The 16,753-nt window shown below is 37.5% G+C and overlaps 1 protein-coding gene across 1 annotated transcript in view; it reads left to right on the forward strand.

The window, feature by feature from the left end:
• The window catches only part of RYR2 (ryanodine receptor 2), a 663,784-nt gene that overhangs the window by 432,103 nt on the left and 214,928 nt on the right, over positions 1-16,753 (forward strand). The window contains exons 30-35 of the mRNA XM_058669392.1: positions 8,971-9,179; positions 9,959-10,311; positions 10,901-11,015; positions 12,023-12,183; positions 14,058-14,217; positions 14,565-14,651. Of these exons, the coding sequence (XP_058525375.1) occupies positions 8,971-9,179; positions 9,959-10,311; positions 10,901-11,015; positions 12,023-12,183; positions 14,058-14,217; positions 14,565-14,651 (1,085 nt within the window). The remainder of the gene's footprint in view (positions 1-8,970; positions 9,180-9,958; positions 10,312-10,900; positions 11,016-12,022; positions 12,184-14,057; positions 14,218-14,564; positions 14,652-16,753) is intronic.

Here is a 16,753-nt window from a genome sequence, read left to right on the forward strand (position 1 = left end):
TGAAAACATGCTGAGGCTCTCTCATTTGCTAAGCATGCTGATGTCATTGAAAAACAATACATGGAGTTTTCTTTGATAGGAAACTTCTGCTCCACACTTACCTGCAAAATGTTTTGCAATATGAGCCAACTTTTACTACTGTGGAGATGAGTGCATGTCTCACTGTGCTGGTACTTGGCATTTCCTGATGTGTACAAAATTCCTACTGTTTTTACTGAAAAAAAGAGAAGTTGGAATAATTTGAAAGGAATATTAAATAAAATTTAACATAAAATTAAATGCAAATTCTTGCTCAACTGTTGCTTGAGGGTTTCGAGGGACTCAATGCATTTTCAGGAGAGACATGTCTGCTGAAGTCCAGTCGAATGCAAAGCAGACCCATTCCACAGTTGGAGACTGAATTGTGACCCCGAATCACTAAGTTGAAACTCTAACCCTAAATATGACTGTATTTGGAATTAAGGTTTTTAAGTAGGTATTAGATTTAATTCTGTGATGTGGGTGGATTCCTAAACTGATAAGACACCAGGGATATTTGTACACACAGTGTGGATACAGCCCAAGGCTTTCACCTGTGTGCCCAGGAGACAGAGCTCAGGACTTACTGATGTTGATCTTTGGACTTCCAGCCTCTAGATCATGAGGAATAAAATGATATTTTAGCTGCCCAGTGTAGAATGTTTTTTAATAGAGTTTTTTTCTATTTTTTTTTTAATCAGAAGACTGACAAAACTTCTGCTTTGTTCGAAACCCAAAATTTGAAAGGGTACTCTTAAAAATACATTTTTTCTGCTTCATTTAAAAAATAAATAAATAACTTAATGGGTGTATAATACATACAGCACAAATATTCAATTCCTAATTAAAATCAGTACTCTACACTATTCAGAAATGAAGCACATGCCAGCATGTAGCACAGCGGGTTAAGCTATCACATGTGACACCACCAGTGTATAAAATTTTATTATGGCAACCCTGGCCAATCAATATATCACCCCTTATACACTTAACGTCCTTTGCTAATCTAATAATATTCTCAATTTACTCTTAGAGGAAGGGGTTCTTTTTACCAGTAGTTTGTATAGCTGTTTATATCCTTAATTTAAACTAAGTAAATGGGAAGTTTAAAATCTTGCCATGGGGTTGGTGTTTCGGTGTGGTACATTAAGTCACTGCATGGTTCAGTCCTGCATAGCTTGCTTCCAGTCCAGCTTCTTGGAAGTATATGGGAAAGCATCAGATGGTGCCTCAAATACTCGAATACTTGAGTACTTGAGTCCCTACAACCCCCCTGGGAGACATGAATGGAATTTTAGGGTCTGTCTTCACCCTCTCTAGATCCTAGCTATTGTAGGTTTTGGGGAAGCGAAACAGCAGATAGGACATCTCCTCCCTTCCTCCACTCCTCTTTTCTCCTCTCTCCTCCCCTCTCCTCCCCTCCTCTTCTCTGCTCTCTCCTCCCTCCCTTCTCTGTCACTCTCCTCTCTTCTCTCTCTCTCTCTCACAGACACACACAGATACACACAGACACACACCCCTCTCTGCCTTTCAGATAAACAAATATTAAAATAAAAAACCTTGCCACATGATGTATGGTAAAAAAATATCCATTTTACCGTTATGTTATGTGTACCTCTCCTGCAGTAAGTGACTCAGTCCACTGGAGTCCTGAACATCTTGTCAACTGTTCAGTGTGTCCCCAAAGATCCTATGTTCAAATCCCACCCCTATTTCTGATTACAGCTTCTTGCTAATGTGTATTAGCAAGATAGCAGTGAAACGGCAATTAATTAGGTTCCTACCATTCAAATGGGAAAGCTAGATTAAGTTCGTGACTTTTAGCTTTGGTTCCAGCTGTGGCCTGTTGCAAGTGTTGGAGGAATAAGCCAGCCGATAGAAACTATCTGTCTCTCCCTGACTCTAGAAATAAACACACACTATAACTAATTCAAAATGATCTGTTCCTGGCTCTTGCAGTTCTAAAAAATTATCCAAATCTAAGGCAATCATTTTTGGGATTGTTTTACCTTTTTAGTGCTTTTTTATTATTTGTTTTCCTAGAAAGACAAACATAAAGACTCTATCTAGTAGTTCACTCCCCAAATACCTGCAGCAGGCAGGCTGGAATGCCTAAACCTAGGATCAGGAAACTCCATCCAGCTCTGCCATGTGAATGTTTGAGAATCCAATTGCTTCAGGCAACTAACTGCCAGAGCGTGCATTGGCAGAAATCTGAAATTGTAACCAGGCATTGAATCCAGGCATTTCAGAGTGGATGGGGACATTTTAACCAGCATCTAAACTTTTAGATCAAATCCCTACTCTATCAGAATTCCTGATTCATCTAGCTGTAGACACTAGCCAAATGATTTAACACACTAGTTGCTTCCTCATCTGTAAAAATTGGAAATTTAACATTAAATAATAAATGAGAAAGTTGATATAAATTATCTGGCATCTGTTGGGTTACAGTCACACATTACTCTATCTTCTGGCCAAAATATTCCATTTACATTAGTATAATATTGACTATTATTATATGCTCTTTAGCCATTAGTTTGTATTATTCACATGGATTCCTATCTATTTTGGAAGTGTTCATGTCTGAGATAATATGTTCTTAGGAAAGGTGGTATGCTTATGGTCTACTTTACATTGTTTGTTGTATCCCCAATCACAAATTTCATGTGTGTACATTGCCCCCATACCCTTGTGACTGGCAGCTCCTTGGTTGGAGTTGGGTAGCTATCTCCTATCTTTCTGCTTGGGAGCAGAGAGGCTCATCAACAGAGAAAGTTAAAATTTACTGAAGCCATCTGTCTTGCTGGAGGAAGCAGCTAGGCCATAAGTTGTACCTACTGTTCTAGCAGATTTACAATAGTTAGAATGGATCTGGCGTAGACTCAAGTAACTGATTGGGCTCATCTGCACTAATTTAAGATTCACTGCCAGGAAGAAAACTTTGTTTAGATAGTGTCAGACTCTGTTATTTCCAGGGAGTCAATTAAGGTAACTGGGATGGAAGGTTGAGAACATAGAGAACAGGAAGGTGAAACCAAATTTTACATTTGCTAGAGGTCTGTGTGTATGTATGTTTTTTGATGGTATACATTACATATGCTGGATATATGCACATGTTTAATTTGGATAAAATAGTCATGTATTTTGCCTACCTCCTACTGGAAAATAATTTGAATTTGATTATAATATTTTACTATGGCATAATGATTAAGAATGATATATTTATCAACCCATCTTGTTCAATTTATGCCAAACTTTTTGTCATTTCTGGACATTATAGTGTATATGTTGGTCATTTGTCATTTCTGGACACCATGTCATATATGTAAAGGGAATTGCTTCTTTTTATCTGTGTTTTATGCAAAAAGACAAGCTGCAGAATGTCAGGGTCCCTCCTTTGTTCTGTTCATGGCCATATCTTCACTGTGTACCTGGCACATGGTGGGTGTTGATCAAGTATCACGGAATGAGCACATCTAACACTATAAGGGAAAGATGGAGAGCAGTAACTTAGAGCAAGCATTGACAAACTGAGACCTGAGGGCCAACTCTAGCACAACCACATGATATTTTAAATCAAGTTTTGTTGGACCACAGCCATACTCATTTGTTTAGCTGCTTTTGCATTACAAGAGTTAAGTGGTTGCACCAAGGACTACATGGTCCCCAAATCTTGAAATCCGTAATATATGGTGATTTGCCAAAAATTGCTGAAACCTGTCTTAAAGCATGGATGTTGAAATGTACCAGACTTGAGTTCCTTTCCTAGCTATGGGTGTAAGTGATTAAAGCAAGGATTTTGCTTGTGTCATATGGAAATGGGTAGTAATTATGATTCATGAATCATTGAATTGTTTTGAGAGTTTACCAAGATGAAATATGAGGTGGACACGCTGAGTATGGCATGGGAGTAACAAGTTTTATAGCACAGTCTGTTGAGCTACCATTCCATTTGGGATTGCCAAGTTTGAGTCCTGGATGTTCTGCTTCCAGTATAACCCCCCTGCTAATATGTCTGTGAAGCAGTGGCTCCAGCACTTTTAATTATGGTTCCCCATGTGGGAGACCTGAATGCAGTTTCTGGCTCCTAATGTTAGCTCTGCCCTGCCATGGCACTGAATAGAAGTTCTCCAGCTCATGAGAAGGATCCATTACATGAGACAGAGTTCTGAACCCAGAATAGGCAAGTCTGTGCCCCTATCAGTAGGACATAACTACTGAATATGTGACAGACCTGCACCTTTCAGGAGCCATTAGTTTAAAAGTTGACTATTTCTAAGTGTGGAATGAAATGGAGCAGGTGGTTAGGTAGGTTATGGTCATGAGCTGGAAACCACACTGAGCCTGCTCTTTGTAAATCCCACCTGCATTTCAATCAGATGACCAATTCCCCTAAGCTGTACTTCAGCTCCCTGGGCACCAGGAGCAGTATAATGAATCCTGTTGCCTTCCCAAAGTCAGGTAAAGAGTGGCGAACCTGAGGGACACACTCTCTTCTTGTGGACATACAATGGGAGTCAGAAATATTTCCCTTTCTCTCATATTCCCCCACCCCTGAACATACCCTGCATGTATCTATGATCTCCTCATCTTTTAAATAGACTTGGAAAGAAATGTGTATCAACATATGGGAGGCCCAGAATAAGTACCTGGCTCCTAGGAATTTGGGAATAATCAGTGAAAGAAATATGCCTGTCACTGTTTCTGTGTCTTTCAAGAAAAATAACTTATCTTAAATAATACCCATATATATTAGTTTAATAGGGACTACACCAAAAAAAGATATCATGTACCACTATAATTTTGCAGAATGAAGTGTATGTATTTGTGTATCATAAAAGTAATATTATTTTACACTTGGGAGAATACATAATGAAAATGTTAAAATTTATCTATATTAAAATTTATATACATTCTCACAGATATTCGCAGAGAGCAACTTTTCTCCCCCTTAAGGAAATAAGGTGATGTTATAAAAATAATTTTTCCTACCCACCCTTTTAAAGACTTTTACTTAGAGGCAGAGTTAGATAGATGGGGGAGGCCTTCTGTCTTCTGGTTCATTCTCCAAATGATGGCAAGGGTCAGGGCTGGGCTAGGCTGAAGCCAGATGTTCTTCCACATCTCTCACCTGGCTATAGGGGCCTAAGCACTTGGGCCATCTCCACTGCCTTCCCAAGCACTTTAGCAGGGAGCAAAATTGAAAGTGGAACAGCCAGGTTTGGAATAGGCTCCCATTTGGAATGTCAGCAGTGCAGGCAGTAGCTTAAGGAGCTAAGCCACAGCATCAGCCCTTCCCCCTTTTCATTTAGTGTTAGAAGTTTTATCTAAAGGTGTAAGAACATTTTATTCTTTGATATTATTTAATTTATTTCAAAGGTAGAGTTACATAGAGACAGGAAAGACAGAAATCTTCCAATTGCTGAATCATTCCCCACATGGCTGCAAGATCCAGGGCTAGTGTTGGTGGAAGCCAGGAACCAGAGCTTCATCCGGGCCTCCCACATGGGTGCAGGGAGCAAATACTTGTTCTGTCCTCCACTACTTTTCATGGTGTGTTAGTATGGAGCTAGATCAGAGTGGAGTAGTGAGGATATGAGTAAGTGTCCATATGGGATGGCAGTGCTGCAGGTGGAGGCTTAAACTCCTAGCCCACAACACTGACCCCAATTTTTGAATATTTTAAAAACACTTTTTGAACATTTTATTTGGACAAAATCTAGTCTTTTAGAATAGTGCAGGAATATTTCAATATCACTGTTAGGCCCTTCTCAGAATCATCTATTGTCCTCATTTTACCATGTTAGTTCTCTCTATATTATATTCTAAAAACCCCTGAAGATTATTTTTTATGGCTGCATGTATGTAATCTTGTGTGAGTGTTATAGCTAGCCTTTTTTAAAATTAAGGATGGGTTAAAATTTTTGACATTATTTATTTATTTATTTTGCATTTTTAATTTAGTCAGCATCCATTCTTGACAGTATGTAAATAGTATCTTGTGTTAAAATTTATGGGTAAGTGTTACCAAAGAAAGGGTAAAACTTTAAAGCGCTTAAATAACTTTCCGAAGGCCAAGTAGCTGGTAAATTGTAGAACTAAGACTGGAGTCAAGCTATTGGATTCCAAATTTCTGTTTGTAGTCACTTTGTTAGTATTGCATATCATCTTAGGTGGAAACTCCATTGCAAAACTGCCCCATCTCTTGCCGCTGTATCTTCTCTGTTCCTAGCTTCCCATCTGCCTAGATGGGAAACCAGTTCTCTTGGTATTGCTACTTTGTCTTTCTTCCCATTCTTAAACTATCAAGGCATGTTTGTTAAGCATGTTTTATTATTAGTTTCTGGTACATATAAATATAATATTTATATGTTATAAATATCTATAAATATTTACAGAATATTTATAGCCACTCTGTATATATTTATACGATAAACAAACAAATGGCTGAAAGTTTCTCGGTGCTTATTAATAAATTGTTCTGTATAGTTCTAATTCAGTTCAAATACTGGGATTTCCTATCCTGAACTCCCCACACACTAAATTTCAGTGTTAGGGCCTGATAAATATGCTGTTTGGGCCATTTTATATTCACATCATTCATGTGCATTTCTTGACTGAATTTTTAAATTGAATGTATTATTTTCATAATAAAACACAAAATGTGTTGAATTAAGAAAAAGAAGTGTTAAAAAAAGTACCACTTTGATTTTTTTTTTTTTTTGGTGAAAGTACAGTGTTTATTCCATCTTTGTTACATCAACTACTATTTACAGTGAAAACTTTCACATATATTAGTGAACCTTTGGAAACATTTTTAAAGCAAATAGTAACCATGTGATGGAAAATAACTATGCTTATTATAAAAAATAATATTCTGGAATTATAAGCATAGCTATAGTAAATAGCATAGAATTTTGCATGCTACTAGACTTCTACAGAAAAACTCAGATTAAGATATAAAATACTCAAAGGTTTATTGTGCAGATATAATTGTCCAGCCACGTCAGTTAAAGGCTGGGAACTACATCTACAAATATAGTGATTAGAATAATAGATGTTTCAACTGTAGTGATGTGCTTCTGTCTTGGTATCCTCCCTTGGTTATCTCAAATGAATGCTAGATTTGGCAGTTTGTGTTAATGTAGTGCAACCTGTCTCAGATCTTTTGTATTTATTCACTTTTTTTATTCCTTTGGGAACAGTTATTTAAAACAGCTTTACTTGACTGCTGTTCTAGGAGCTGGCACAGCTGCAAAAAACAGGTGCAATTTCTGTAATTTTAACTAGAAACACATCATTCGCGCTTCCATGAACACAGCTGCATGTGTTTCTTCTTCCTGGGTGGAACCATTTGAAAATATATTGATGAATACAAACTGAAATTGTTCTGAATTATGTATTATATATGTATATATATAATATATGTATATATGTATTATATATATATATAATCATTTTGTGATATATCAAGGTCACATAGTATTTTCACTTCCACTAATGCCAACATGGAAAAATGGTAGAAGTCACTGAGATTTTTGTGAAAACTGTTTTTTTATTCTTAAGTGTCACTACTTTTTTGATCTACAAATTAGGTCAGCTAATTCTGACTTGTACTCTCACATTCAAATATTTACTATGTATGTTAAGGTGTCTACTTAGTACTTACACATTTGAGTAAGGTATTATAGAAAGAAATGGAAATAGTCTGTACCATTTCTGTACCCCCCCATATCAATCAGATCATCCCTTTGTCAAGAATCATCATTTCATAACCTTGGCAACTGATTGATTACAAAGAAAACCAAGAAACAATTTACAGGATTTATACAGGAATGCTTCAGAAAAGCTTGTGGTAAATGGGATTACAAATAAATTTGTTGGACCTGGCACAATGGTCTAGTGACTAAATCCTCCCCTTGCAAGAGATGGGATCTGTTATGGTCGCCAGTTTACATCCTGGCTGCTCCACTTCTAGTCCATCACCCTACTTGTGGCCTGAGAAAACAATAGAGGATGGCCCAAAGCCTTGGGACCCTGCACTCATGTGGGTAATCTGGAAGAGGCTCCTGGTTCCTTGTTTCAGATTGGCTCAGCTCTAGCCTTTGCAGCCACTTCGGTAGCAAATCAGGATATGGAAGATCTTTCTATCTCTCCTTCTCTCTGTAAATATGCCTTTCTAATAAAAATAAATCTATCATCGATTAGATTAGCTTCTGAGATATTTTATTGATTTTTGTTGTATTGCTCGCTGTTGTCACAAAATCATGTATAGACATACATGTATACTATATATTTTGTGTGTTTATATTTTTTCCTATAGTTAAATATGTCTTATTCTATAACAAAAGGGAGGCAAAATTCTCTTCAGACAGCAGGCCTTGGATGGAAATCTTTTAAGTGTTTGCCTCCAGTTATTCTTACTTTGAGCTATGGATCAAGAAAGCCATTGCTCAACCTCTATTAATACTTGAGAGTGCCATCTATTACAGCCTTCATCTAGTGCTTGGGAGGCTCTTTAGCCAGATGGAAGAACAAGGCAGGAGCAAGCACAGTACTCAATGCTTAGTTAATCCTCACTTACCCTTTCTGAGAGAATGACCTGCAGGCCTGAGTAGAGTCTGCAAGGCCAAAGTCACCTAGCATTGGTGCTTCTAGGGTTCTTGTAGTGACCAGGGCCACTTATCAGTTACGTCATTTTACAGAAGTTCAGATAAGACATAGGAATTTCACAGAGCTTACAACTAGTAAATTATGATGCCACAATCAAATGCTGATCTTCTTGCTTTTACATTTTATTTAATGCTAGGGCTCTTTTTTTTTTTGCACTGTAGCTTTCATGTTAAGATGATGGCCTTCACATACAGTCCTGGAGCAGTAAGTTTGATAATTCTCAACAAGATTTCCTATTAGTAAGACTGAAGGCTTTGATTCTCTTTTTCTTCCCAGGATTTATACCTGTCTGTAGCCTTGGTGTGGCTCAAGTGGGCAGGATGAACTTTGGAAAGGATGTCAGTACATTGAAATATTTCACCATCTGTGGCTTACAAGAGGGCTATGAGCCATTCGCTGTTAATACAAACAGGGATATAACTATGTGGTTAAGCAAGAGACTGCCTCAATTTCTGCAAGTTCCGTCAAACCATGAACATATAGAGGTTTGTTTTTTTCTTTCAAAATTAAGCCATTTTCAAAAACCAGTAGTGTAATAACTTTATACATGAGCACACTTATTGGAAGAATTATTTGTAGTTTATTTGAAGTGGTGACCTTGATTTGATGGCAACAAAATCTCAACAAAAAATTCACTGCTTAAATTAGATGTTTGAACTGTAATGTGTTGGACTGATGGAAAGAATCCTTTCTTTTTATTGATAGGTAAAGTAGACTGAATCTGAATTTATACAAATTTAAGTTTCCCAAATCATTTTTAGCAATAGGGGAACTCCATAAAAATAATGGTTTCTGGTGTCCAGAGGGAATTAATTCCAGCATACCCCACTGCCTACTTGCCATCCAAAAATCTCTGTATGAAATTGCATAGAATTTACCAGGGCGTTTATATGTAAAATCAATGCAGCTCCTCTTTTATATTTTACATCATTTTTAGATTATCAGTAATAATTAAATCTAGGTATATATTTATTTTTCTGTGTTGTTCAGAAAGTTGTGACCCGAAAAGTGCATTGTCTGTACAGACGCTATTTTTTTTTCAATTTCGTTTTTTTTATCACTGTTGGTTGAATATGTGGATGAGGAGCCCATGCAGATAAGAGAATGACTGTGTGGGTATATCCAAGACACTCAGTATGACACAAAGTGATGTCATATGTAACCTATTTGGGGGATTCTAAAATCTGACAGGCAGTGGTCATCTGTAGAATCAGGAGATTGATAAAGGTGAGGAGAATGTGAACTGTTGTTCTCTGTTTGCTAGGTGACCAGAATAGATGGTACCATAGACAGTTCTCCATGTTTGAAGGTCACTCAGAAGTCTTTTGGTTCTCAGAACAGCAACACTGATATCATGTTTTATCGTCTGAGCATGCCCATCGAGTGTGCAGAGGTCTTCTCCAAGACGGTGCCTGGAGGGCTGCCTGGTGCTGGCCTCTTTGGGCCCAAGAATGACCTGGAAGATTATGATGCAGATTCTGACTTTGAGGTTTTGATGAAGACAGCTCATGGCCATCTGGTACCTGATCGTGTTGACAAAGACAAAGATGCTACAAAGCCGGAGTTTAATAACCACAAAGATTATGCTCAGGAAAAGCCTTCTCGTCTGAAGCAAAGGTTATTCATAGACATAGCATGTTTTAAGTATGTAATTGTTACATAAAGAGAATTACCATACAAACTAAAGGTTGATTTGTTTCTCCTTTTATTTTTTATTTGTGCAGAGGTTCTAAGAGTGAAAGTAAAGCAATCCATTGATTATCTGATTTGTTAGTGCAGCTATAATATATCCCTAATTAGTCTTTCAAATGTGTATACGCACATTTAGATTGAAACTTCAGGAGTGTTCTCTGTTAACTAGTATTTTGTATGGTCAAGAATGCACATTGTTTCATCAAATCCTTTCTGGGACTGTGTTAGGGTTTCTCATTTTTGGTAGTGTCTGTGCTTTGGGTCAGATAATTCTTTGTTGGAACTTCAAGCTTTGAAGGCTGTTTAGCCACATCCTTGATCTCTAACAGTAGGACAGCATGCACCCCTGCTTGTGACAATGAGAAAGAGTTCTGGATTTCCCACTCCTGCATCCCAAGGAGTAATGTCATCCTAGTTCAAAACAAAACAAAAAGCTTGAATGATTATGTACTAATATTTGATGTGGCCAGAACATTGTAATGTTATTTATTCCTAATCTTCTAATATATTTCAGATTTTTACTTCGAAGGACAAAGCCAGATTATAGCACGAGTCATTCAGCAAGACTCACAGAAGACGTGCTTGCTGATGACCGAGATGACTATGATTTCTTGATGCAAACATCCACGGTAGGAGGATGTAGCTTTTTCTGTTTATTTGTGCTTGCCAAAAAAAATCACGCTTTATCACATCATCACCCAAGAAATAATTACTCATATATGTTTTTAGATATGTTCTTTGGAACTGAAAGCGTGACAGAAAATATTTGTATATTAAGAGGCATATTTTGCAAAACCAGCAAATTGGCAAAAATGTTTTTAGTGAAGCCCGTGTTCTTAATTTCTTGATTTTGCTATCATGTTTCTGACAAAATTTTATTTATCTTTAATTTTATTTTTCAATACATATGATTTCCTTTGTCTTACTAAGTTATCTAAAAGAAGGTCATTTAGCATATGTAATAAGGATTAAACTTTATCCCATTTTCAAAAGTACTTCCTCACTTTAAAAACCTCTCCTCTATTTTCAGAACATTTTTAAATGTCAATTGGAACAAAAAGAGTAGTGAAATCCATAGTACAGAGCACCTGTATTCACCTGTATTTGAGTTTGACGTTCTCATGTTAAATTTAAACTATTTGGAAGTTATTTTAAAGTCTCAGAATATTTTTAGTCAGAGATAGGAAAGGCAAGCATAAGCAGAGAAGCAGATGACAGGTGTAAAACTGGAGTATAGATGTTGTCCTTACACAAACTTGAAGAAGTTGAAGTCAGCTTGCTTAAAGGATTAATAAGTTTATGCTACACATAAATTGTACATATTCACACATTAATGCGAATGTATGTGCCTATTCACTGGAGTATAAGATGCCTCAAATCATCTAGCATGTTTACCTAGAGTCTTCTATTATTTTAATTCAAAATCTCTGATACTATGTTTTTTTTTTTCATTTTAAAATGTCACTCTTGGAGTGCGTTAAATCAGCTAGATAAATTATTTCAATTCAGGCAGAGGATTTTCAAAAATAAATATTTTCTTAAAATTTTCAAAAACTCAGATAACAGTTATTGCAAATCAAAATTTTGCTTCATGTTGTTTTATGTTGCCAACATTTGGTTTCATTCTATCTGACAGTACTATTATTCAGTGAGAATATTTCCTGGACAAGAACCTGCTAATGTCTGGGTGGGCTGGATTACATCAGATTTCCATCAGTATGACACAGGCTTCGACTTGGATAGAGTTCGTACAGTAACAGTAACTCTAGGAGATGAAAAAGGAAAAGTACATGAAAGGTTGGTTTTCTTCAATTTTTTTATATGAATGACAATAAAAAAACAATTTGTAAACCTAGATATTTTTTCCATGTATTTTTTGTCCAGGCTGTTTCTGTTTATGGGAACAAAATAATCAAGTCATTATGACAGTTGCTTTTTTTATTATGATGCTTACCAGTAAAGTATCTAAATATATTAAACAGCAAACAAATAAAAACGCAAACAAGCAACAAAACAAAAACCTACCCAACTATGCAGTAAGAGCATTGTGTCCTTTTGTGGATAAAACTATAGTTCAGAAGCCAACACTCCTCACAACCTGGGTTACAGTACTTAGCCTATATTCTAAGAATGAGAACGGGGTGGTTGTGAGGTGTGATATGTATATGTGGTGTGATATGTATCTTGGGAACTGACTTGTGGTGGGGAGTCAATCCAGCATTATTTCCTGTTAGCATTTGTGTCTTCTTAAATAAACTCTGTGACTTATGCGTGAAGACAGTGTGGGTTGTCAGTTTAGACCAGGGGAACACATGTGAACTCAGACTGAGGTGCAGTGGGTTCTTTCCTCAGCTTTGCCATTGACTCGCTGTGTGACTCTGGGTAAGTCAGTTAAACTTTCTGTGCCATCCTTTTTCCATTTGTAAAATGAAACAAACTCAAACCAAGCATTCAAAACAGTGAAGAAGGCTATCTTCCTTGCAGAATAAGCCAAGAGAAGATCTGACCATTCGCTTCTCTCTTTTGTGCCCATGCATCCTCTCTGATCTGCTGTGACAGGTCTCACCTGAAGTCTTCCGTAGTGTTGCTTTTCTTCTCTACCTGCATTGTCATAGCTGGTGTCTGGGAAGCTAACTCTGCTGACCTCAGGCCAAAATACGTTTTGTTGTGATGGGCCTGATACTTGAGGCAGAGGTCTAGCAAAAATCCTGACTAGAGAACATAGCCCAAAACCACATGTCTCCAGAATGTTCTTGGGGGACAGAGTTTGATTTCCAGAGATGGCAACCAAATAAAATATAGGGATGGGATAGCAGTTGAATGATTTTGGTGTATGCAATAGAAAAGGAAGGGTTGTTGAATCTGTATAAATAATGCATAGAAATGTAGACTATAGTTTATTATTCAGAAATTGACTTTATCCAAGCCTTCTTTTTCTTGTATTTTATTTTATTTTTCCTTTTCCCCATGCTTGCCTGCCTTTGGCTTTTTTTGCTGGTCTTGTTAATGTGTTCACTATATAATGGCAGAAGAAGGGAATGGAGATGCAGCTCAGATTGCTTAAGTTTGTTACCATCTCTAGTAAAGCTTTTGGGGAAAGTGAGAATCATGTGAGGGTGGGGATTAAGATGACTGATTTTGTGCACATCCTATTGAAGTCAGTCTCCTATAACAGATCATCAGAATTGCCTGTAAAGGGGCAGAATTATACCCAAATTTTGAATGTATTGAATCACTGATGTCTCATGTGAAATTTGTCCAAAGATGTTTATAGTGTTTAGAAATAAGTGACAATTATATTAATACAAGTGGTTAAAATAAACAGGCTAAAAATGACAAATTTGATAAATAGTTAAGCTTTTTTGAACCTCAGAAAACAGTGCAGTTTGGTTTGAGTTTTTGAAGAGAAGGTGCAGGTCAGTTCTAACTTAGCTCAGAAATGTTGACCTGTCCCCAAAAGGTGTGAAATTTGGAGATATTTAAGACCTGATTCAAAATGACCACTGCAATCAAAGGAGTTTTGCTCAGAATCACAGAATTGGGCCCATTGTGCACCTATCCCATTACAGCATGAGCTTGTTGCTTGCGCAGCATAATTTAGGTTTAGTTTCACATGCCTTCTCCTCTACCTGTGGTTGTACAAAGATAAAAAATGTTCTTTTGAAATTCAGCATAAAACGCAGCAACTGCTATATGGTGTGTGCCGGCGAGAGCATGAGCCCTGGGCAAGGACGCAACAATAATGGGCTGGAAATCGGCTGTGTGGTGGACGCTGCCAGTGGGCTGCTCACATTTATTGCCAATGGGAAGGAACTGAGCACATACTATCAGGTATGGATTTGGGTGCCGATGGCTTTATGCTTCCACAGAGCAAAACCTTTTTTTATTTTTCCAATAAGGGGAAACAGCTGTTTTAAGATCAAAAGCAATTTACAAATGAATATAAAAGGTAATAAAAAGGAGCTAATTATGGTTCCCTGTTTCTGTTAAATAATGACAGTGCCATGAGCACTGTAAACAAGCAGTGCTTTCCTCCAAAAAATGTTCACACAGTAATGAGATACTCTAATTGCTGAAAGTGAATGGCTGTATGAGAAAGTCTCTGATCATTTACAAAAGAAAATCTTTCCTTTTTCTTCTTTCTTATTGATTTTACAAGTGAATGCATTTTTTTTAAGGTGGAGCCAAGCACAAAATTATTTCCTGCAGTTTTTGCACAAGCTACAAGTCCTAATGTTTTCCAGTTTGAATTGGGAAGAATAAAGGTATGAAAGATTCATTCCTGGTATTGTGTTAGTCATATCTCTGTTAGGACATAGCATCTGCCTCTTATTTAACTAATTCATGTTTTAGTACTACTCTAATGGATCAAGTGAATCATTTCTTTGCAAGAACTATAGTCAAACTTGAAAAAAGCCCCTTCATGTCATTAGGGGAACATAATTAGAACATAAATATTTTATTCAATAAAAATAGATCTGTGTAGAACAAAAGTGGCAAATTGTTTGCAGTGCAATAATCAGTAGATTCTAAAAGGAACTAGTAAATGGACTGAATTATCTGAAACCATGCCACCTAACTAGTGGCATTGGGGATGTAAATGAAAGAGCAACTGGGAGGAATCAGGCTAATCAATTATAGGTAAAGGAGATGTGACCATTATGTTGATTACTATTAAATAAGAGCTATGGGAGAAGATTTAGCAGAAGAAGACATTTGTGGTAGAGAACAAGGGGAAGCAAAAATATGCGAGAGTGGCCCGGCACAGCAGCCTTAACAGCTGAAGTCCTTGCCTTGCCTGCACCAGGATCCCATATGGGAGCCTATTCTAATCCTGGCAGCCCTACTTCCCATCCAGCTCCCTGCTTGTGGCTTGGGAAAGCAGTCAAGGATGGCCCAAAGCCCTGAGACCCTGCACCTGCTTGGGAAACCTGGAAGAAGCTCTTGCCTCCTGGCTTTGGATTGGCTGAGCTCCAGCCATTATGGCCAATTGGGGAGTGAATCAGCAGATGGAAGATCTTCCCTTCTGCCTCTTCTCCTCTCTGACTTTCCAATGAAAATAAATAAATCCTTAAAAACAAAGATGTCATAGTGAATGTCCTGAGGTGGGTAATTTAATGTGACAGTAACACAGGATGTTGTCCAGGATATGGCTGGAGATTTGTATAGATAAAAGACTTTCATAATTGTAAATTCCTTATGTATCATTCAATAAGTTAACACCTGTTATACAGACAGGGACAAGTCATTGGAAATTGGAAATGAAGGACTCAGACCCATGAAATTTGTTTTGGAAAAATATGCTGGAAATGGGGATGGAGTTAGAAAAGAGTGAGATAGGCATTGTCTATTAGGAAAAATTTGACAGTGTCTATGTGGGACAGTCTGACAACAGCTGTTAAAAATTATAATGAAGAGGAACTAATGATTACAGATGTTTTTACAGAGGAATTACTAAATTTTATTTTTTCTTTCTTTTAAAAATTTAATTCTTAATTTTTTAAAGATTTGTTTATTTTTATTGATAAGGCAGATTTATGAAGAGAAGGAAAGATAGAAAGATCTTCCATTTGCTGGTTTACTCCCCGAAAGGCTGCAGTAGCCAGAGCTTAGCCGATCTGAAGTCAGGAGCTTCTTCCAGGTCTCTTCCAGGTTCCAACACTTTGGGACATCCTCTGCTGCTTTCCCAGGCTACAGGCAGGGAACTAGATGGGAAGTGGAGAAGTCAGAATATGAACTGTTGCCCATATGGGATCCTAGTGCTTGAAAGGGGAGGATTAGCCAAGTGAATCATTGTATCAGGTCTTAGTTAATTTTATTTTTAATACTGTTTTATTAGTTGAGAGGGATACGCACTCATGTGGGTCTCCGATTAAGGAAGGGAGGAGGGTCCAGGTATGGAGGCAGGTGGGTGGGATAGACATTTTAATTTGTTTTCTCCTGTGTCCAGAGAAGGAAGGGGAGGGAGCCACTCCTTACTATCAAACTACATCTGTACCCAAGGATAACAGAGCTTTTGATGACATCTTAGAGATCCCAATATGGGGAAGAGTATGAGGATTTTTAGTGTTTTTGAGTTCTGAGATGTTGTTGGCTTTGTTGTACCATGATTGAGAAGAATCTTTCCAAGGTCTGTTGGTTGACCAAGTCCACATCAATGCATCCATAAACAGACTCTTGCTGCAAAGCTTGGCCAGGAGAGTTGTCCAAGTTGTTCTGGTTTCTATCCTCTGACGTTGTAGTTGACGTCTTCTGCTAGCATAGAACAGAGCTCAGTGTGGAGTTCCCCATGTGCATCTGGGCATCCTGTCCACTGCACAGGTCCACTCCAAGGTTGTACCACATCTCTTATGATTTTCCCTGTGAC

The sequence above is a fragment of the Ochotona princeps genome, chromosome 10 (genome assembly GCF_030435755.1).
Source record: "Ochotona princeps isolate mOchPri1 chromosome 10, mOchPri1.hap1, whole genome shotgun sequence".
In the NCBI taxonomy this organism is placed as follows: Eukaryota; Metazoa; Chordata; class Mammalia; order Lagomorpha; family Ochotonidae; genus Ochotona; species Ochotona princeps.